Raw genomic sequence first — 22,516 nt, 5'->3', positions numbered from 1 at the left:
GAATATAAATAGTGAACATCCTTCCAGACCTCAGGGGAAAAGCATGAATAGTTTATCATTAAAGATGTAAACTACAGGTTTTCAGTGCTCTTTATCAGATTGTGGAAATTCTTGCCTATTCCTAGTTTGCTGGGAGTTTTTAATCATGAGTGGCTGTTGAACTTTATCAGATGCATTTCTTACATCTGTGGAAATGATTGATATTTCTAGTTCCTTGTGTTAATATGAATTACAGTAATTGATTTTCAAATGTCAATCAGTCTTATATTCCTGAGGCGAGCTCCACTTAATCATGATGTATTTTCCATTTTTTATTTCTAGATTCAACCTGTGAATATTTTCTTTACAATTTTTGCCTCTTGTATTCTTGATATATAGTTTCCTTGTAATTTTCTTGCCAGCTTTTTACTATCAGGGTTGCAAAACTAGGTAGGAAGTTTAGCTGTTTATGTTCATAGGCTCTGTGTTGGTTGATGTTCCCTTTTTCATACTTAGTACTGGTAACTTGAGTTTTCTAATTTTTCTTGATGAACTTGATAAACTCTGCTTAGAGGTAAATCAGTTTCATGTTTTTGAAGAGCCATTTTTGGCTTTGTTGACTTGCTTTCATGTTAGTCTATGTTTTATGTCATTGACTTTATTTTTTTATTTCCTTCATCTTTCCTTGTGTTTAATTTGCTATCCTTTTTCTATCTTTTTGTGGCAGAAACTAGGATTATTTTAAGCATTTCTTGTTTTCTAACATGCGTGTAAAAGTAGTTTTCCACTAAATATGGAAATTTTCCTCTAAATATGTAGCTTATGCTGCATCCCATAAATTTTATGCTGTGTTTTCATTATCATTCAGCTTCATTCTTTTGAAATGTAAGAACCTGAAAATATATCCTAGTTTCAGAGCAAAAAAAAGGAGGAAGCTAATTGAATTTTGGTTGAAAACTGTTGCAAATATTTTAGTCCAAATTATTTTATAATCCAATTTTACTTCTCTCAGCACACATCCTTTTACCTTTGCTGTAATTTTCATGCACTAAATGTAGGTATGTGTCATTCTCAGAAAGCATGTTCATAGTGTACTGTATGTGAAGTAGGTCATTACTTAGAGAATTGTATTAAAGTTGTGTTTCGAGTTGAATTAAATTGGGTTATAAGGAAAGATAATTGGCAAGATAAAACATGATGTTTTGGGGGACACCTGGGTGGCTCAGTCAGTTGAACGTCCGACTTCAGCTCAGGTCATGATCTCACGGCTCATACGTTCAAGCCCTGTGTCAGGCTCTGTGCTGACAGCTCAGAGCCTGGAACCTGCTTCAGATTCTGTAACTCTGTCTCTCTCTCTCTCCCTCCCCCACTCGTGCTCTGTCTCTCTCTCTCTCAGAAATAAGTAACATTAAAAAAAATTTTTTTATTTAAAAACGTGATATTTTTGTTGTTGATGTATACTCAGTTAACTCCTCTTTTAAAAGAGCATATAATTCCATAGTTTTTATGGCTTCTATAAAGAAAATGGTCATGATTTTACAGCAATGAAGGTTCTTATTAGTATGTGTAATATGTTCTTAGCCTTTCCATTACATCCTTTGTTTAGCTGAGCTTTGGTTACTAGATTTTAGACATATAGATTATGGATGTTTGATAGTTGCTTTACTAACTATATTTTATTTATTATAGTTAAGGTGGTATTTTATAATACAGAATCATCATTAAATGCAGTTATAATATGAATATGCTTACAACATTATAGTTAACACAGAAAATTTAAATCCTTTTTGGGTCATGACCTCTCTTATGTAGTGATTTCCTTTGTCACCGTGTTTAGTATTTTGATTTAGACTCTAAATATTTATGATCTGTATTTTTTCTCAAGATAAATGTTTGTTAAAAAGAGTGCGTATCATATGCATGGGACTGCTAAATTCATATGTGTGTTAGGGCACTTTAGAGTGAAATAATTTCCAATGCATTGGCATGTCTGAAATAAGAATAATTTTTCTACTAAAAACTAGTTAATGTATGTGTTTTTCTGCCTCATATTATTCCTTTTCAAATATAGAATTATTGAAGTCCACCTTAGAAATTGAACCAGTTACAATATTATTTATAATGGATCTTGATTCTTTTTTGTTAAAGTTATTCGATAAAATACTTTGAAGGGCTTTCTTTCTGTTGATCACACAGATTATTGACATTTGTTTTTCATTGACCCTTATTTCTAATACCAAAGGTATTGGAGAAGTTAATTATTCACAAAGTTCACATAGGCATCTTTCAGAACATCTTATTTAAGTTGAATTTGAATCTGTGCTATAATTTCCTATTCCTGTACAAATACGATCTTTCTACCTGGTTTTGATGTTAAAAACTTCCAATTCTTATTTCCAACATCCAGCCAGCTACAGTTCACAGCACGTGAGTCCCTTTCTCATCCCATCTTTCAGTCTGTGCAGGCCATCACATTTCATATTGCCTTTGTTGATATCACTTGCACTGTTATGTGTCATATCAAGATGATGAGATATAGTTACTTTTTTTTAAGTGTATTTATTTTGAGAGAGAGAGAGGGAGAGAGAGAATCCCAAGCAGGCTCTGCAGTGTCAGCACAGAGTCCAGCGCAGGGTTATTAGATCTCAGGAACAGTGAGATCATGACCTGAGCTGAAATCAAGAGACAGACACTTAGCTGAATGAGCCACCCAGGATCCCTATTCAATGACGTTTTATGACTTGTATATATTAAGGTACAATGCTACAGATTCCATGCATTGTTTCTTCATCCCCCCCACACCCAAAAAAAAAAAAAAAAAAAAAAACTTTCATTCCATCTTGGAAGAAAAACAGTTTGTCTGCGTTCTTTCTCTTTTTCCATCAAAAGAATCATCTCCTTTTGATGTCTTTATAAAACTCTACATGCAGTGTGACTCTCATCCAACTTCACTAAAATTGCTTCCCTTTTGAAGATCGTGCTCATCCAACTTCCCTAAAATTGCTTCCCTTCTGAAGATCGTGCATGTCCTCAAACAGTTGTCATTTTTTCAAGTGTTTATCTTAACATCACACGTTGATACTTAATTGCTCTTTTTTTTTTTCTTTAAAGCTTTGTTCACATTTTTCTTTGGAACTGTTATAATAATGCTTCGGCTTCCCTCATACTTTCTTACCACTCCTTTCTCGAGCTTCTGGAATGTTCCCTCACTTTCTTGTAAGTTTCCCAAGGAACTACCCTCATCATTTGTCTCTGAAGTTTTCATCAGTGATACTACAAAGAATTTTATAACCTGTCACTTTTGTAAAGTTGACTCTCTTCTCGAAAATGTGGCTTATTTCCTTCCTCCATTCCATTTGCATCTGCCCACTTTATTTTGAATTCTGAACATCCTCTCAGCATGTGAAGCTGCACTTATCGATCCTCTCTTTTTCTTCTTCCTTTCAAGGTTTTATTTAAATTCCAGATTGTTAACATACAGTGTAATATTAGTTTCAGGAGTAGAATTTAGTGACTTATCACTTACGTACAACAACCAGTATTCATCATACCAAGTGCCCTCCTTAATGCCCATCGCCCATTTAGCTCATCGCCCTGCAACGCTCCAGTTGTGCTCCAGCAATGCTCAGTTTGTTCTCTCTAGTTAAGAATCTGTTTCTTGGTTTGCCTCTCCGTTTTTTTCCCTTTGCTCATTTGTTTTGTTTGTTAAATTTCACATATGTGTGAAATCATATGGTATTTGTCTTTCTCTGACTGATTCATTTCACTTAGCATAATACCCTCTAGCTCCATCCACATCATGCCAAATGGCAAGATTTTGTTCTTTTTTATGGCTGAGTAATATTTCCTTGTATATGTGTATCACATCTACTTTATCCGTTCATCCATCGATGGACATCTGGGCTCTTTCCATACTTTGGCTATTGTTAATAGTGCTGCCATAAACATCGGGGTACATGTGACCCTTTGAATCCATACTTTTGTATCCGTTGGGTAAATACCTCATAATTGCTGGATCGTAGGATAGTTCTATTTTTAGTTTCTTGAGGAACCTCCGCACTGTTTTCTAGAATGGCTGCACCAGCTTGCATTCCCACCAACAGTGTAAGAGGGTTCCCCTTTCTCCTCACACTCACCAACACCTATTGTTTCCTGTGTTGTTAGTTTTAGCCATTTTGACAGGTGTGAGGTGATATCTCCTTGTAGTTTTGATTTGTATTTCCCTGATGATGAGTGATGTTGAATGTCTTTTCATGTGTCTGTTAGCCATATGGATATCTTCTTTGGAAAAATGTCTATTCATGTCTTCTGAACATTTTTTAACTGGATTATTTGGTTTTTGTATGTTCAGTTTGATAAGTTCTTTATAGATTTTGGATACTCACCCTTTGCCAAATATGTCATTTGCAAATATCTTCTCCCATTCAGTATGTTGCCTTTTAGTTTTGTTGATTGTTTTCCTTCCATATCTACCCTTTTTTATGCCAGCTTTTGGTCTTTATTGTCCTTATATTCAGTTAATGATTCTTATTATTATAACATCTTTTAGTTCCTCCTTTCCGTTATTTTTCTCTGTTTTGTTTCTCAGATATCCACGCTTTACTATTACAGTGTCTCCTCTGTCCATCCTTCCTGATCCACTCATTTCTAACCACTTTAACCACATTTGCTGTAAGTCTTCCTAAAGCACCAGAAAAGTTATCTTGCTTGAGCCCCTATATCCAGTTTTTTGTTTTAACCACCCACTAAATAAAACATCTCCTTTAACTCAACATTCAAGGCTAAGTATTCTGGCTAGCCTCAAAGCTGTTTTCTTGCCTTTACTCTCCTTATATCCAACATGTAGTAGTCAACCATGACTACTCTCTGTTTCTTAAATAAATTCACATTTTCCTCCTTTGTCCAGTGTGTCTCCTTCCACTTGTAAAATTTACTCAAAACCATGTTCTAACAAATATTTCAACTTAGAAGTATCTTACCCAATCTAATGCATGCACTCAGTAAATACCACTATCTTTCCCTTTTTACCACAGTTCCTATCCAGTTTCATTTAAGGATTTTAGAAATTAGCCAGTTATTAGCCAGGTTACTCCTTCCTCCAGCAAACTTCCTCTGAAGTACTTTGAAGCTTTCTTATGACTATGTGCCATAGTTATATGTATAGATCTTATCTTTTCTAACTGTACATCCCCTGAGAGCAGGGGACTATATTTTATTAGGTCATTTAATTTTTTGATCCCCATGGAGTCTAGCATCAGGATTGCTGCGCAGTAGAGGGTTGTACAGGATGTGCCCTATATAAAGGGTCACCTCTGAAGGGTGGGCTCAGATGAGGACCAAAGTCCTAGAGGGGATGCCTTTTTCTGTTTTGCACATGTGCAGAAACCCTGTCTACCCTCTTACATGATTGTCACATGTGTGACCAATTAACCTTATATGCAAGTCTTCCGTGTTGCCTTTGTCCTTACCGTAGTCTGCAAGTGGCTTTTTATTATGTCTTATCTCTTTAGTCTGTGCCATTTCCCTTCTGCCACCAATTTCTCAAAGGTTTCTCCTATTACACATCCAGTTTAACCATCCCCATACCTCAGATTCTTGCTGCTTTCCATAAATAATTGAAGTGATCTAGTGTTTGCAGTATAATTGTCATATGACTATGTTTATTTCTAAGTCATTCTTCAGACTGCTTCTCTTTTGAATCCAGGTAATTAAAACCTTAAACAATCTGAATTTCCCTTATTTTTTTTATGCCTATGTCACCTTCATTGTTTAAGCCTTTGAATTTGTCATTCCTATCTTTATGCTTGACTTTGTCATTTCTTTAAGATTCAAGTTATATTTGTTCTTATATTTTAGGTCGTTCTTCCCTCTTTCCAATAGATGATGGTCTGCTTGATGATGGCCATAATGATCAAGTTGGGGTTTTAAATTCTCCCACATGCTATTCTGCTCATCAAAATGGAGAACGAATAGAACGCTTCTCTCGAAAAGTTTTTGTTGGTGGTCTTCCTCCAGATATTGATGAAGGTAGGGTGATGATTTAAGTTTAAAACAAACAAACAGCTAAAATATAATATGAATGGAGGTATACAATTTTTTTGCCTCTAGAGATTTTCATTCAGAATGGACATCCATTTCTATTTCAATATTTTATCACCTGTTGAAATGTTAAATCGGTAATTGGACAGTTTCAAGTTTTTTTCTTTATATGTTAAAATGCATATGGTTACTGTGAACATTTTTTTGTAAATAAGATAGTCATACAAAAATCTTTTCTTATAAAATTTAAAACCTGCTACATTACCATAATACAACACACACGAAATAAAGGTAACCAGCCATGAAACTCTCCCTGCAGTTCATGATAGTCAAAAGTCTAATTCCTTTAAGGATAAGTAGGCTTTTAGAAGCAGGTAAGAAAGAGGCAGTAAAACCCCAAAGGGTAATGGAAACAGCATAAACAGGAAATTCAGGTTATACAAAGGCGTGTATAAACATGTGTAAAAAATATTCATGTGTAATAATAATAAAAGAAAATAATTCAGGGTAAAGATTTAAAAGTACTGAAACTGTCTTAATGTTTGTAAGGTTGTGGGAAATCTGCCACTCTTAGTAACAACTAATAGGATATTGCTACACTTTGAGACATTTTTCAGTTATGATTCAAATATCCACAAACTTATTCTAAGGACTCATTAGTATAATAAGGTTTTCATGTGATGAAATAACCTAGAGCATATCATTGGATTTGACCTAGGTGTATTTCAGCGAAACTACCTGACATGTGTCAGACCTTAGTATATTTTATGAGTATGATAACTTTATATGTCTTATTTGCACAGAACTTTTCCCTATAAAATTTTACTTATTAAGCAGTAACAATCTCTTTATTTAATTTGATATACTATTGGCGTGTTTTTCAAGGCAGTAATATTTACAGTTTGGTGTACTAAAATCCATTAGTATCCATACAGTGTTATATAAAATTTTAAAACTCACCCTGAATTGACTGCTCTGGCCAATGTGCTGCTTAAAATTGAATTTATTTTGACTAAAATAGCTATTTAGTTCATATATCCTTTTAGTAAGGCTATTAGACATGTTTTGAGTTTTCATATTCTAGTTTATCTTAGGCTACTTGGTACTTTTAAACATTAAATCTTTAACTTATACAGGAATTTTTTTTTAGAATGAACCATTAAAACTAATTCCTAATACATATTATTATACTTTTTTAGATGAAATAACTGCTAGCTTCAGAAGATTTGGGCCTTTGGTAGTAGATTGGCCTCATAAAGCAGAAAGCAAGTCCTATTTTCCACCAAAAGGTAAGAGTTTTTATTGTTGATATTTTCTAGGGAATCAGTTTTATGAGAGCAAATAAGATACTGTCGATTACTTTGTGTTTTCTTTTAGAATTGCATATCATCACACCTTTATATAAAACTAATAGAGTAATTTGTGAAGGCTGGTAATGTGTCACGGTGAGGAAGAATGGTCCTTGTGACTATCCTCATTTCCTTTAAGGCAATCAGGAATCATAAGACACTTGTGCTATTATAAAAGATATGATGATTTGACAATGATTTCAGACTCAAACCAGCACTGAGTAATTTCACCGTCTGAAGCATCCTTCTAAGTAACTTGGGTACAGACATATAAAAAAGTGTCCCTCTACACAGTGAAATTGAGATCTGTGTGAAGTGAGAAAAAATGTGTATAAACACATGAGTAGCATAAATATTGCAACATTTACTCAGGTGTTCCAAACAATAGCAGATAACAACAGAGCGATACTTAACACTGTGGGTGAATTTAACAAGAGGAGAAAGTGTCTGGTCCAAAAACCCCATTATATGAAGAGAATACCTAGTTGTGTTAGTGACTTACTGCTAGGATACTACTGCGACCTGTCAGCGTAGCACAAGAGTCACAAATTACACTATCATTCATGAGCGAAGCAAAGCCACTGTCAGGGGAGAGAGGAAGTATCTCCCTGCCCATGATGAGCAGGGAGGTGAGGGGAGAGAATTTAACATGAATACAGTCAGGTTGTTGATGGCAGATTCTCTGAAGTGAATAAAATGAAAGGGGGAGGTTGAGAAACTGAGATTTTTCTTTGAACATCGTTGAAATATAATTTAGAAGGAAAAAAAAACCACTCACTCATGACTGAATGAATTTTCAAGCCTGGAAAGAGACTCCAGTAAACCTGCTAAATGGTCTGATTTTGGGTCTGAGAAAGAATAGTTACTGGCATACAAAAACTAGTTAAAGATTTCTGAATGAATTATATGGGCCATCTCCACTTTTTGTCATTGAGAATTCTAGAACCTCCATTACTAGTTCATGTAGATTTTTAGAGAAATGAAATCATTCATTCATGTGATTCTTATTTTACACCTTAAGATCTTAAGGAATCAAGAGTATCTTTTGAGCAGAATTCTGAGTTCCAGGCCTCTATAAAAATCTGATTAAAGCTATGTACCTTTTTCCATGTAACCCTAAAGTTTCACCCAATTGTGGAGTTTACTGGACTTGGAGGCCCTGATACTTGGTTTAGAGAGAAAATTCGCTCCATATAGATGTAGACGTTCATTTGTTAGCTGAGTTTTAATCTATTGTTGTCCATTGTTTTACTCCCTTGTCCTTTTATAAAGCTTATTGAGTGTTCAGTAAAAATGCCAGTTAGTTTCTGATGTTCCTGCTCAAGTTACCACTACGGCGGCCTACTTCAGGAATGTGACTAGTCTGTCCATACCTCTGGCTGTCTCCAGTTTTTCTCCCACAGTACAGCTAGAGTAATCTCTCTGAAAATTCACCTGATAGTGCTATTCCCCTGACCCTCTACTTAAAACCCTTCAGTGGTTTCTTTTATCGTTAGAATAAAGGCAAAAATGCATTTGCCCTGCCCAGCCTCCCTATCTCTCTGGTTTCTTCTACCGCTGTTGCTTCTGGCTGCCTTCTGGTTCCAAAAACTGGCCTTGTTCTTTCCTACCTCAGGGCCCTTACGTATGGTGTTGTCTCTCCCCGAAGGTTCTTCTCATGGGTCTTTATCTATATATCCCCTGCTTATTTCAGTTTAAATATTTGTTGCTCACAGGAAACTTTCAGGACCGACCTAACGGTTCACATCCTCCTGTTTTAGGTTCTCCTAGCACTGTTCAGCCCTTTCATAGCACTGGTCACAACTGCAATGTTAGATCTTTATAATTCTACAAATGTGTGACAATTTTATTAATGTCCAGTTCTTGCCTTAGTCTATAGGACTATGCCTTTACTCATCTTTCTATTCTTGGTAATTCACAGAATGATAATTGACTAACAAATGATATAAACAACAATAAATACCATAGAATAGAGAGATTCCTTTGACCTGAAATAGGTAGTTAAGACCTCACTGAGAAGTTTTGAACAAAATCTAAAGGGTACTGTGCAATTTAGATAGACATCAAGGAGTTGAACAGAGTTCCAGGAAAGAATTGAAATATAGTTTTAGAAAGGAAGGAGAATGGGTTTGTGTGGAGACAGGTGTCCATTTTTTGCCTGAGTTTTTTTCATATAATAGGATGGTGGACTCGAAGCCTGGAAAGATGCGTTGGCACAAATTTAATCAAACACAATGGTTGCTGTCTTTGTTGCTCTTGTTGTCATTGTCATTGTGGTTTTTGTGGTGATGGTTAGTTTATTTTCTGAAACTGGAAAGCAAACAACACAAAACTCACAAAAGTAGCACTGGCAAATCATAGTTTTTTTCGTACAACTATAGTTAATTGTCATCGCCAAAGGCCAGTGTTCCCAAGCCTTGTTCTCTCAAGCAGTGTGGTCATTGTTGTAATTCATTTTCCGTGGTTTGGAAAACACTGGTATGAAAGCATCCAGTTAGTGAAGCTGCCTTGTGATTAAGGCAGTGCCATGAGCCCTTGGATACCGAGCCACACATGTACATGTGTTTTCTTTACAGTGAATGAGGCTCACCCTATGTGGGTATCAATTCGCTGTATAGTATGTGTTTGGTAAGAGTATTTTAATACTAAATGGCTTGCCTTAGCTAGATCATAATTTACCTGCCACGCTGCCTAATTAGTTTTGTGGTACAGAACGTTTCGTCCCTAATAATCACACAAATAATTAAGCAATATTAAGAACACTGAATATAAAGTATTACTTTAAAACCAAGTAAAATGAAAATATTAGTATCAAAAATTAGTATCACAAATCTTAACGTTAAAAATACTAAATTTAAAATATGATTTTAGTAAATTGGTCATATAACCTATCAGTTATTACAGAAGTTATAGCTCTCAAATCCTTAGCTTGTATCAAAATTAAAGCCTTCACCAGTATGCATTTTTTATTTTTTTAGGCATATTTAAATTATTTCTAGCAATTGAAAAGGTCTAAGATGTGTTTTTTAATCTTGTATAATCATACCTTTGGAAGTTTCTATTTGCATAGGTTAGTTTGATGGCTTTATTTATGCAATCAGGTATTATAATTTTATTAAAATAAAGCACTTTTGTGTCACAATCGACCTTTGTGGCAATTGCAGCCATTGTTAGCAATAAAGCTGTGTGTTTAGATTTCAACATAAAACATGACCTCACACTTACCATTCATTGCATGATGGAACAGATGTGCATGGCCTGCTCGATGACTTCTTCATAATGGAACCAGATTACAGTTCTCCAGGTTTGTTTGCATAGAAATCTTGCCAAGGCAAAGGGGTATTTTTTGGTCATTTAGTTCTCAGCTTCTGGGAATAATCGTGTAATGGTGAACTTGCAGTGTAAACTTTGGTACCTTCTTTTTATAATGAAGTCTATTCTGCTTAAAGATTGACCACTGGTTATCACAAAGAGAGGAGGAAGGGCATATTTCCCAAAGGTACAGAAACTAAGCAAGAGCTTGGATCCAAAGTCCAAACATAGTCTCCAGACTATGTGAAAGGAGTGTTCCGCTGCTTATCCAACTTGAGGCTTGATTTGAAAGTTCTAACCCACGCTGAAGGAACCCGTTTCATTCCAACCTCCTTAAGGTAGTTTTCTTAGTATCATTTTGAAGTTGTCTTGCTGTGGACTTTTCTCCTCCTCATGGAAATTCTTGGGCCTTTCCAAGTATGCTCTAGTCCCAAGTATGCGCCAGAACATGTCTTACCCTGAGGGCATTTATAGGAATCTTCAGCCTCTAACGTTAGTGTGTTAATCTTGCCAAGTTCTTCTTTTTTAATTTTTTAATGTTTTATTTATTTTTGAGAGAGAGACCGATCATAAGTGGGGGATGGGCAGAGAGAGAGGGAGACACAAAATCCAAAGCAGGCTCCAGGCTCTGAGCTGTCGGCACAGAGCCTGACTTGGGCCTTGAACCCACGAACTGTGAGATCATGACCTGAGCCAATGTTGGACACTTAAGTGACTGAGCCACCCAGGCCCCCCAACCTTGCCAAGTTCTTTAAGAAGACAGTATCATGGGAGATCTTAGGGGCTGTCCCGGGTTTAAAATTACTCCACCAGCTACTTGCTTATGTGACTGACTTTGGGCAAGTAATTTAGACTTGTTATGAGAATCATATGACATAATTTATGTAAAGCTCTTAGCACAATATTGAATAGCACATACTCTATAGAAGATAGCTAATTAATGAGTATCTGTTTTGTGTGTATTCCATAGGATGATAATCATGTTCTCCTTTGGAAAGTGTAATGGTTCTAGTTCTATTTGACAGTTAACTTTTTTCTTTTCTAATAGCATGTATTTTCTAAACAGTACTGAAGTTTGGGGTGAAATCACTTACCTTCACATAATTGCCTTATTTTTAATGGTTATTACAGGCTATGCATTCCTTCTCTTTCAAGAAGAGAGCTCAGTTCAGGCACTAATTGATGCTTGTATTGAAGAGGATGGAAAACTCTATCTCTGTGTTTCCAGCCCCACCATCAAGGACAAACCAGTAAGTAAATACTACTTGAACTTTAGGCTACAAATGCAAGTTTACCAAAAACTGTTCTGAGACCATTGTTAGTGATAGAAAAAATTAAAAAAGAAAAAAAGAAATTAAAAAGAAAGTTAAACTGCCATATTAAGAGTTCAGTTTTTAAAAATTTGGATAATTTTCAGTATCTAGGTTAAAAAAATAATTTGTTTTGAAATCCAACTATCCAAACTTTTGAAAACTGAAAGGACCACTGTTAATTGGCACAAAGCAGCATAAGCTATCAAGGGAATAAGACCCATTGCAGTAATGTAATTTTCTTCATAGGTTCAGATCCGCCCTTGGAATTTAAGTGACAGTGATTTTGTGATGGATGGTTCTCAGCCTTTGGATCCTCGAAAAACAATTTTTGTTGGAGGTGTTCCTAGGCCATTAAGGGCTGGTAAGTAGAATGTTAGCAAATGTGGCTTCTTTAAAAAAAAAAAAAAATTAAATATTCAGTAAACATCTGGGAGCTGTTGTGTGCCTGTCCCTATTGGGTGGGCAGGGGCAGATTCCTCATGTTCCAGTAGTTGTTCACTACAGAATCCTGAGAAGTATTCTTGAAACCATCGAGTCACTGGAGAAGTGGACATTCATCTATCAATATTATAATAGTTAACTCCAAGCAGACTCTATAAGCAGAATCCAAATACTTCTGACTTCTTAAGTATAATTCTCTAAGATAGAAGGATTTGGGCTGTGTTTGTTTTATGTGAGTTGATTCAGATATCTGAAGAAGCAATACGGGATTTTTTTTTAAATAGTGCTTTGTAAGTAATAAATTTCTGCTCATCAATAACCAGGAACCATTTACCAGACGATGCCATATAGGAACATAATTTATAGACCTAAATACCCACTGTGCAAGTATGTTCTGTGATTCCATGTGCCTGTGAGTGTGTTAGTGCCTTCCACCACTGGAAAACATCCTCTTCCAGTATAGGAGATGCATGTTAAAAGAACCATTCATACATGTAAATACTTCTAGAACATAACTGCTACAAAGAAAGACCACAGAGAATAAAAGAGCATATAGCCCAGGAATGTGGTGCCATCTGATCTTTAAGACACACTTGAATTTTAGCTGACCTACAAGAACAGAAGGAGAAGAGTTGGGGTGGCAGAAGGGTTTTGAGAACTGTGTTTCACACAAAGGGAACAGCATATTCAAAGATTGTTAGTGGAGGGAAGCAGAATGTGTTGGAGGAACTGAAAGAAGGCCAGAGTGGGTGACTAGGGGTATAAGGAGGGAGGGGAAAGGCACAAAAAGGCATTGAAAATGTGAATGAGAGTCAGGTCATATAAGTTTAATAAGCTGATTAGGCATTTACCCTCAAAGCCAAGGGAAAACAGTGAAGAGTTTTAGGTAAGTGTAGCTAGCGACACATTTAGGGGGCAGCTGAGTTGGGAGTAGATACAGGTAGACCATGTTAGCAGCCTATCTTTGTGGGACAGGAGACAGATAATGGGAGCTTGGATTGGAGGTGGCAGTGGTGAGAGAGCAGAATGAATGCATGTTCCTGTTCATTTGTGAGGTAAACACAAAGACTGACTTTCAGCTTTCAGTCTTCAGCTACTACATAGATAGTGAGATAAAGGACCCTAAGAAGGAAGATTGTGGTCTTGGTTTTGAAGGCAAGTTTCTGGTACCCTGTAGAGCTAAGTAGAAATTTCAGTTCAGCCATTTGTATCTGGTATCTTCTTTAAAAGAATCCCTCTTGCTACTGTTTTGAAAATAAATTTTGAGGGGCCCTGCTGCTGTTTTGACTGTAAATCAAAAGCAAAGAGATAAGGCTATTGCCACAATCCAGAGGAAAAATAATAATAGCTTGGAACAGGATGTTAGGAATGGAGGTGAGGAGATTGGATTTTAGATATGTCTTGAAAATCAGGTTCATAGGATTGCATGTACAGTGGGGGGAAAAAGAAAATATGATGAAACCAAGGCTCTTGGCAGCTTCATCTTTCATATTAGTTACCAACTGAGTCAGCAAAACCTCATTAGAGCAGATTTAATGGGACGATGGAATATTAGGAGTGCCATTTTGAACATACTATGTGATAAGGTCTGTTAAATGTCAATATGCAATGTCCATCATTGCATAGATGAGTTTGGAGTCCAGAGAAGAGGCCTGGGCTGGAGACAGGAATTTAGGAGCTGGAAACAAGTAGATGGTATTTAAAGCCATGACATGGGATGAAGCCACCAAAGCCACAAGTGTAGAGAGAAACCCACACACTGGAACTTAGGGTACTCTGACATTGAAAAGTCAAGGAGTGGAGGAAGAACCAGCAAGAAAGACTAAGAAGGAATTACAGTGAGGTCATAGGAAAATTAGTGGAATAATGTGTCTTGGAAGCCAGATGGAGAAAGTATTTCAAGGAAAAGGAAGAGATTAACTAGGTTCAGTGCTGCTGATTGACCATTGTATTCGGCAATGGCATGAGAAATTAAAATGGAGTCATAGGGTCATAAGTCAAGCTATAAAGGGTTGAACGAGGAATGGGAAGACAGGGATTGGGTAGTATAAGAAAAAAAAATTAGTAATTTGGCTGTAAAGGGGAACATAGAAATTAAGCAGTCACTGAGAGGGAGAAAATAGAGTTAAGAGATTTTTTTTTTTTTTTTTTTTTTTTTTTTTAAGATGGGGAATAAGCCAGTATAGATGAAAAACTGGTGATACACTAAGGAGAGAAGAGAATTGCCAGGTGACTCTGTAGTGATAGCAGGTTGGGTCCACTATGCAGGTGAAAGGATTGGATTTAGAAAACAGCATGAAACTATCCTGTTGACTTTTCCTTTTTAAGAAAGACTTAAATATTTTTGATTTACTGGGTTGTCTCACCTTTGATGGGAACTTCTTTTTCTTTTCAAGTGGAACTTGCTATGATCATGGACCGGCTGTATGGTGGAGTTTGTTATGCAGGAATCGATACAGATCCTGAGCTAAAATACCCAAAAGGTGCTGGTCGAGTTGCTTTCTCCAATCAGCAGAGCTATATTGCTGCCATCAGTGCTCGGTTCGTTCAACTTCAGCATGGGGATATTGATAAACGCGTAAGTTACCTATTGGGAAATCATTTGACAACATCCTCTAATGTGCTGAGTCAGTAATATAATTCAAACACTTTATTTTTTTATACTTTTTTTTTTTTTTTTTTTTTAACTCTTAGAGTTAAAAGAGTATTATATCAAAATATCCCTGCAGTGCCTGGGTGGCTCAGTCAGTTAAGCGTCTGACTTCGGCTCAGGTCATGATCTCACAGTTCAGGGGTTTGAGCCTGCATCAGGCTCTGTGCTTACAGCCTGGAGCCTGCTTCGGATTCTGTCTCCCTCTCTCTCTTTGCCCCTTCCGGTCATGCTCTGTCTCTCTCTTTTTCTCTCTGTCTCTGTCTCTCTCTCTCTCTCTCTCTCTCAAAAATAAACATTAAAAAAAAATTTTTTTAATATATCCCTGAAATGTAAAATTATTGAACATACTTTGAACTTTAGATACAATATTCAAAATATAAATGTCATTGTAAAAGCATGTCAAGTTTTGTTGTTGTTTTTGTTTTTGTTTTTTGTTTTTTATCCACCAGTGAAGTCTTAATATCCTTCTTACCATGGAGGCAGAGCTTGTTTTAAGAGCTTGTACCCTGAAGCCAGACTGCCCGGGTTCCGGTTTCTACCATGTGCTCTGTAATCCTCAAGAAATTAACCCTCAGTGTGCCTTCTTTCCCTCACTTATCAGATAGAAAGCACTATTGGTATCATCGTGTCTCTTTCACAGTTATTTTGAGGATTAAATGACTTCACAGATGCAGGAGCACTTAGAGTTTGGCACTGAGTGTTCTTTAAGTGTTTTTATTTTTTATTTATCATAAAATTTAAAATAAAAACACACTCTGTGTATTTCCCTTAATATACACAATAATAAACCTATAAATAAACTAAACCTACAAAATAATTATCCCAAGGGCGCCCAGGTGTCTCAGTCCTAATAAGCGTCTGACTCCTGATTTCACCTCAGGTCTTGATTTCATGGTTCATTGGTTCTAGCCGCATGTCGAGTTCTTTGCTGACAGTGCAGGGCCTGCTTGGGATTCTCTCTCTCTCTCTCTCTCTCTCTCTCTCTCTCTCTCTCTCTCTCTCTCTCTCTCTCTCTCAAAATAAATAAATAAACTTTAAAAAGCTTCTCCTAAACTTTAAAACATTCACTCTTTAATAGCATTGTTTAGATCATCATAATAAGAACTTTTTAGGAGGTCCTATGAATGTTAACTAACAGCCAGCCTGTTGAATAATTGCTAAGTGATAGCACTGATTACCATCCAAAATAGGGGAAAGGAGTGACTGAAACTCAATTGTTCACTTACAAATCTGTTTCATACTAAAATCTATTCATAGTTCCTGTATATAGCTAAGCGGTATTCCTAAACAGTCATGGTTGCTTTGTAGTACAGATGAGGTATACTAAGAATATGAGATAAATTAACTTTTATGTCCAAAGTGGTAGATATAACCTGAGTGCATATTTATTATCCCAGTGTAACAGTTTCTTGAAGTTTCTTCTCCAAAGCTGTCTGTATATAAAAAGACTATTTTGGAGGCAGGGGAGCTGGTTAAGGAATATGGATTGACTAGACCATGGACTCTAAAGGTAGTCATCAATTTAATTATCAATTACCAATTTCTAAATTACCATTTAGGAAAAAAAAAGTACAGCATAGTTTCAGTTCATACATGCAGAGGTTTTTGGTTTGGTTTGTTTTTTTGAACTGTTACTTAAAATGTTGCAAAAAAATAAATAAGTGGAGGGTCTCTGTTTTAATTCCAACATGCACAAAAATTGGTTGAACTGGAGTCCCTCTAACCCAGTGATTTTCACCCTCAGCTGCACGTTAAAGTCCCCTGGGAATTCAGAAAAATCTTGACATCTGGGTCCTCCCTCCACCCCAATTCTGTTGTAATTGGTGGGGGCAGCAGGAATTTATAAAGCTCGCAAGTGATTCCAGTGTGCATCGGTGCTTGAGACCACCCATCTAGTCTAACCTTGACTTTTGCGGAGAAGCGAGCCTATTGACTGAGGAAGTTACTTACATTGTATGTGATTGTAGTTATTTAACATGCAGAAGCACAGGGAAAATTGGTGGAGGGTCAAACCTCATCTTTCTTTGTTTCCAAAATGATAGTGAAGGATCAATTATTTGGGGAAGAGTACTGATTCTTAAAGAGCAACTGAAAACACATACATGCCATCTTAAAAAGGATGAAATGTTTATTTTTTAAGGTATGTGTTACTAAGGTATATTTTGAATTCTTTTTGAAATAATTTGAGGGGTGCGTGGCTGACTCAGTAAGTAGAGTATGCGACTCTTAATCTCAGGTTGTGAGAACTCAACATTGGGTGTAGAGAGTACTTAAAAAATTAAATCTTTAAAAAAAAAAAAAGAATTTGAGCCTTAAGAATTCTGTAAGTCACCTGTATTATTTATAAAAAAAAATATTAAACCATTAACCTTTATGCCTTTCATGTCTCTACTATGAATATAGTTATGAAACCATAAAAACAGATTAATTTTACATTTATAACTGATAACCCAAAGATTTGGAGAAGATTAAAATTGTTTATTCGGAAAATAAAATAGTTTATTCAGGCTACTTTTTTGGCTCAGGAGCACATTGGGGTTTAATGCCTATCTCAATTGCTAGGAAACACAGTCACCACAAAGGTGTAATTCATTATAATTTTTGTATGTTACTCCATGAGTAATATCATTCACTGTGCCTTCTGGTACTTACTGAAGGGAGTTGTGTTACTCCTCAAGTTGGATAACTAAATATTATTTCATTAGTTATGACAAAGTATTACAGATAGGTTCTTCTGAAGTAAAATAAGGAAAAGCATCATAATAGAAAATAAAAATAGGTACAGAATTGATGAAACTCAGATTCCTCACATATGCAAGAGATTAATTTTTAGTGATTATTAGTCAAAAATAAGGTTTGATTATACTCCAAAATCATAAATTTGAAATCAAATTTTCTATTTTTGAAGTCTGTGATTTTGAAAGTGAGTAGATTGGCTTCATGAAATAATATCTAGAATTTTAAAACATAAATAACTGAAATCATTGCATTTTCATATTTTATTCAGCAGTTTTACATTAAGTAACTCCTGAGCACCGGGCATTTTATGAGGTATTATGGAAATGAAGTAAACCACACAGATACTCTGTCTTTAATTAGCTTAAAATCTTATGGTAAAAGCAAGAGATAAAATCATGAGAAAGAAACTTAGCACACATAAGTGTACCACATTTACTCAGATATAGTTTCTACTTTGTGCTAGAGATTCTGCTAGGTCCTGGGAACTAAGAAGTGAGCAGATGCTTTCCCTGTGCCCATTTTGTTTATCATCTAGTAAAATGAAATCCAGTAAGTCTCTTGCTACTTTGAGATATTCTTTGATAATTTAATTATAGTTATAATATTATATCATATAAGAATAGTGTTGTAACTGTATACACATAAAAATATTATAATGATGATAATGAATCAAAAATGGCAGCCTGGCAATCAAGATAGAATTCATAAAGGAAAAAAGTTGAAACATAAAGATTGAGCATAAAAATTTTTAAGTTATTGTCAAAGATCTTTTTAAAAACCAAAGGCCAATGGAAAAAAGGTCTAAAATCTTTAACTGGCAATGAGTAATTATTAAAAAAAAAAAAAAACCCTCCAGCAGGAAGATATGCAAAAGATACAGACAGTGCAGAAAAGCAAAATGTTCAATGTACATAAAATATGTTTATCCAGCCCTAGTCCATGAAATGCAAATATAAACAACTTAATTCCATTACCTTTCTTTCAGATGTTTGTTTTACAGTTCTTGTCATCAACTTTTAGATTTTTTTCCTGTTTGTTGTTGCTGTTGTTACAAATAATGCTTCAGAAAATACCCTTATAGGGGTATCTGGGTGGCTCAGTCGGTTAAGCGTCCGACTCTTGGTTCAGCTCAGGTCATGATCTCAGTTCATGGGACTGACCCCACATTGGACTCTGCACTGACAACACAGAGCCCGCTTGGGATTCTCTCTCTGTTTCTCTGCCCCTCCCCCATTCACATGTGTGTGCACACACACTCCCTATCTCAAACATTGTTTTTAAAAGAAGATACTAGGGGCGCCTCGGTGGCTCAGTTGGTTAAGTGTCCGACTTCGGCTCAGGTCATAAGCCAGTTCATGAGTTCGAGCCTCACGTCCGGCTCTGTAATGACAGCTCAGAGCCTGGAACCTGCTTCCGATTCTGTGTCTCCCTCTCTCTCTGCCCCTCCCCTGCTTGCACTCTGTCTCTCACTCAACTAATAAACATTAAAAAAAATTGTTTTAAATAAATAAAATATCCTTACATATTCATTTTCTGCATACATGCAAGTATTCATACGTTCAGAATAGAAATTGTTGGGTTGTTATTTTATACTTTGGGCAAGCACTACTTTACCTCTAACCAAGCCACTTAAACACTCAGTTTTCCCCTCCCGTCCCCAGGAAAGGCTGAGGTCTGAGGCTGCCGGGCACCGTCTCGACGAAGCTGGTAGCCCTCCACTGGGAAGGTTATTACAGCAGGCAGCACTGGCTTACAGAGTCTGCTGTGTGCCAGGCTCTGTCCTGAATGCTTTTTTACCTGCATAATCTAGTCCTCACAACTCTGTGAAGCAGGTGCTAGTATTCTCACTTGACAGACCTGGAAACTGAGCTTTAAGAGACTTAGCGCCCCGAGCTGAGTAGAGTCTGAGGTCTTCTCCTGAGTCAGGCCTTCTCAGTGGGCCTTTGATTTTATATCTTAGAAACTCACTGACGTCTAGACACGCCCATAACGAGATTATCCACAGTTCTGGTCTGTGTGTGTGCCAAGGAGGCACCAGCAGGGTACAGACGGAAGTGCTGCGCTGCCCGGCGGCCGTGGGGTTGGGCCGGCTCTCGGGTGGTATCGGAATGAAGGGGAAGGTGCGCAAACCACTCGTCTCCATGCCCTTCTCTTTCTCACAGTCACCGCCCCCCCCAAAATATTAACACGCTTTTAAAGATGGCACTTCACCAAAGGTGAGGGTAGAATGTTAGATTTACAGGATTAGCTGTCTTTGAAAAACATAGTAAACACCACTCAGTTTATAGTCCTCTGAAGAAAACATCAAAATAAAATAGTTACCCAAACTAAAACCAAGTGCTCGTTTAATCACGTGGTCATTTATGAACATGAAACGTCTTGTAAAAAGATGATTAGTGCAAGAACAGAGTGACCTCACTGTTGTTGGTTTTGTTTCGCTTTGTATTTACCTGCTACATGGGAAAGCTCTTTCCCTGGGAAGCTGCCTACTTCCTCGAGGTTAAGTGCGGGTCCCGTTCTTGAGAACACTGAACATTTTAAATTCGCTACAGCGGTTTCTGAAGCAGCCTTCGTGAGACCTCTTTTGCCCTCTCGTTCCAGGTGGAGGTGAAGCCATATGTGCTAGATGACCAGATGTGTGATGAATGCCAGGGCGCGCGCTGCGGTGGAAAATTTGCTCCCTTTTTCTGTGCCAATGTCACTTGCCTGCAGTATTACTGTGAGTTTTGTTGGGCAAATATCCACTCTCGCGCAGGACGTGAGTTCCATAAGCCATTGGTAAAGGAAGGTGCTGATCGCCCACGTCAGATCCACTTCCGCTGGAACTGAGACTAGCACACCGGCCTCCGTGTGACACGGAAAGAAAGGGTGCATGTGGCTTACTGTGTCTGAAGACGCGACACGCGGAAGAAATAAGTGCATTCTTCTGCTTTCCCCCCAGCTACCAGTACATGCATCTTTATCAGCAGCCAAAACACTACAAGCCTCTTGTTTTTCACCAAAACCCTACATCTCAGGCTTACTAATTTTTGTGATATTTTCATGTTAAAATAAAATGTTTTTTTGTATTTTCTCCAAGTTATTTTTATATGTAAAGTTAAAATTAGATATGAGAATGTTTTGCGTAGGGGCAAACAGTCTGCTGCTATATAGTGGGTGAAGCGTGCACTTATTTCTAAACGTGGGTTTTTAACTTCAAGATCTGCCCCAGTAATTTACCAAAGGTAGCAAAATAATAGTGGAGATGGAATATGTCTGCTACAAATGCTTATTTTTATTGTTGCTATTTTCAGTGTATACATAAACTAAAAATTAGGGTTGGTTTTTTTGCTCTCCATTTTGACTTGCAAGAAATAATACCTCAAGATAATCTGATTTATTAGCTATTTTTAAACATTTTTAATCACAAGCTGTATTAGCTTTGCTGCTATATAGGTGTTATGTGTAAATGCCACCTATTAATACGGGATTGAAAACGTTAGAGACACTGCATTGCAGATAAAATGCAGGCAGCACAATATGGCCTAAACTGCCATAGTTTTAGAATGTGAAAAAAAAAAATGCATGTTTACTTACCTGTATACACCTTATGCATGCACTAGAGTTATTAACTAACAAGAGGTGAGGTATTGCAAATGTTCAAAAAAGCTCTCTTGAATCTAGGTAGCATGAACAAATTATAAAATTTGTTTAAAAAAAGCAAACTTGCATGCATTATTGTGACTTCAAGTTAAAAAAATTGTCCTACATGTGTACAATATGCAAATTAGTTTTAGATTAGAGAGTGCAGCCATTTTGTGATCTGGTCGGTAGTGGAATTCGATTTTATGCAGACTGGATGTAATATTTGTAATCCCTGTGCAATTTTGTGATGTGCGGTTCTAATTCATGTGCAGTGATAATAGTATAGGTAAAAGATTGAGAGAAGAAAAATACTAGAATTTTAAAGAAGGTTGATTTTAGCCCCTTTGATAGTTCATGGTTAAGACATCCTTTATAAACCAAAGATGGCCAGCACACTGCTAACCAGTCACCAAATGTAAGACCCACAGGAAGCCCATATTAAACAAATGAACTTTATAGAAGAGTGCAAAACTTTAGTAAACCTAAGTAAAGTCAAAATGGAGATGGGGAAATATACAGATGGCTAGTTGCATAAAATTTAATTTTACCTTAAAGACAATGGTGAAATCTGGCTTAAACTTGCTTACACGTTTGACCTATGTATATTGGGGTCTTCTGTCTAAACTGGGGTCACTGTTGCATGGAACATTGTTGTTCTTAATGGTTAAGAATTGCTTTTTTTTAGATTTTGATGAAGGAATTTTGGTAATGACTTTGCTTGCAGTTTTGTTTTGTTTTTTTTTTTTTTTTTGAGAAAGTGGGCATGGAAACATGCCATAGCTAATGAGTTTCTCTTGGTACCGAACACTTAGAATATCGCTAGTGATGTTTTTTCTCTTTAGAGCATTTTTAATGCAACTAGCCCCTATATTTTAATGTAGAAGTTACTCTGCAATCTAAGCAAAGCACCCAACAGTGGTGGATGTTTTTAAAAGAAAATGTGGAACTAAGGTTCTTGACTCTAAAGAGAGAAAATTACAAGGGTGTTGCCTTATTGCAACCCCTTGGGACAATCCTTCACGTGAGCAAAGTGTCGATCTTAATATCGGTTGTCTCTGGTGTGCTTT

The 22,516-nt window shown here is 36.6% G+C and overlaps 1 protein-coding gene across 10 annotated transcripts in view; it reads left to right on the top strand.

The window, feature by feature from the left end:
• CPEB2 (cytoplasmic polyadenylation element binding protein 2) overlaps window positions 1–22,516 on the top strand; it is a 73,613-nt gene that overhangs the window by 49,138 nt on the left and 1,959 nt on the right. For 6 of the 10 annotated variants that reach the window (XM_045056574.1, XM_045056575.1, XM_045056577.1 and 3 more), the window contains 6 exons: window positions 5,836–6,006; window positions 7,218–7,307; window positions 11,811–11,929; window positions 12,239–12,353; window positions 14,830–15,011; window positions 20,427–22,516. The exon at window positions 20,427–22,516 is cut by the window's right edge and continues 1,959 nt beyond it. In XM_045056574.1, coding sequence (XP_044912509.1) covers window positions 5,836–6,006; window positions 7,218–7,307; window positions 11,811–11,929; window positions 12,239–12,353; window positions 14,830–15,011; window positions 20,427–20,654 — 905 coding nt within the window. In that variant the 3' untranslated portion in view covers window positions 20,655–22,516. Of the gene's footprint in view, window positions 1–5,835; window positions 6,007–7,217; window positions 7,308–10,614; window positions 10,672–11,810; window positions 11,930–12,238; window positions 12,354–14,829; window positions 15,012–20,426 lie in introns of all 10 variants that reach the window. The other 4 variants (XM_045056572.1, XM_045056573.1, XM_045056569.1 and 1 more) reach the window with 1 other exon arrangement.

Source organism: Felis catus, chromosome B1 (assembly GCF_018350175.1).
Source record: "Felis catus isolate Fca126 chromosome B1, F.catus_Fca126_mat1.0, whole genome shotgun sequence".
In the NCBI taxonomy this organism is placed as follows: Eukaryota; Metazoa; Chordata; class Mammalia; order Carnivora; family Felidae; genus Felis; species Felis catus.
The sequence above is the reverse complement of the archived record's forward strand: the minus strand, read 5'-3'. Positions and strand labels throughout refer to the sequence as shown.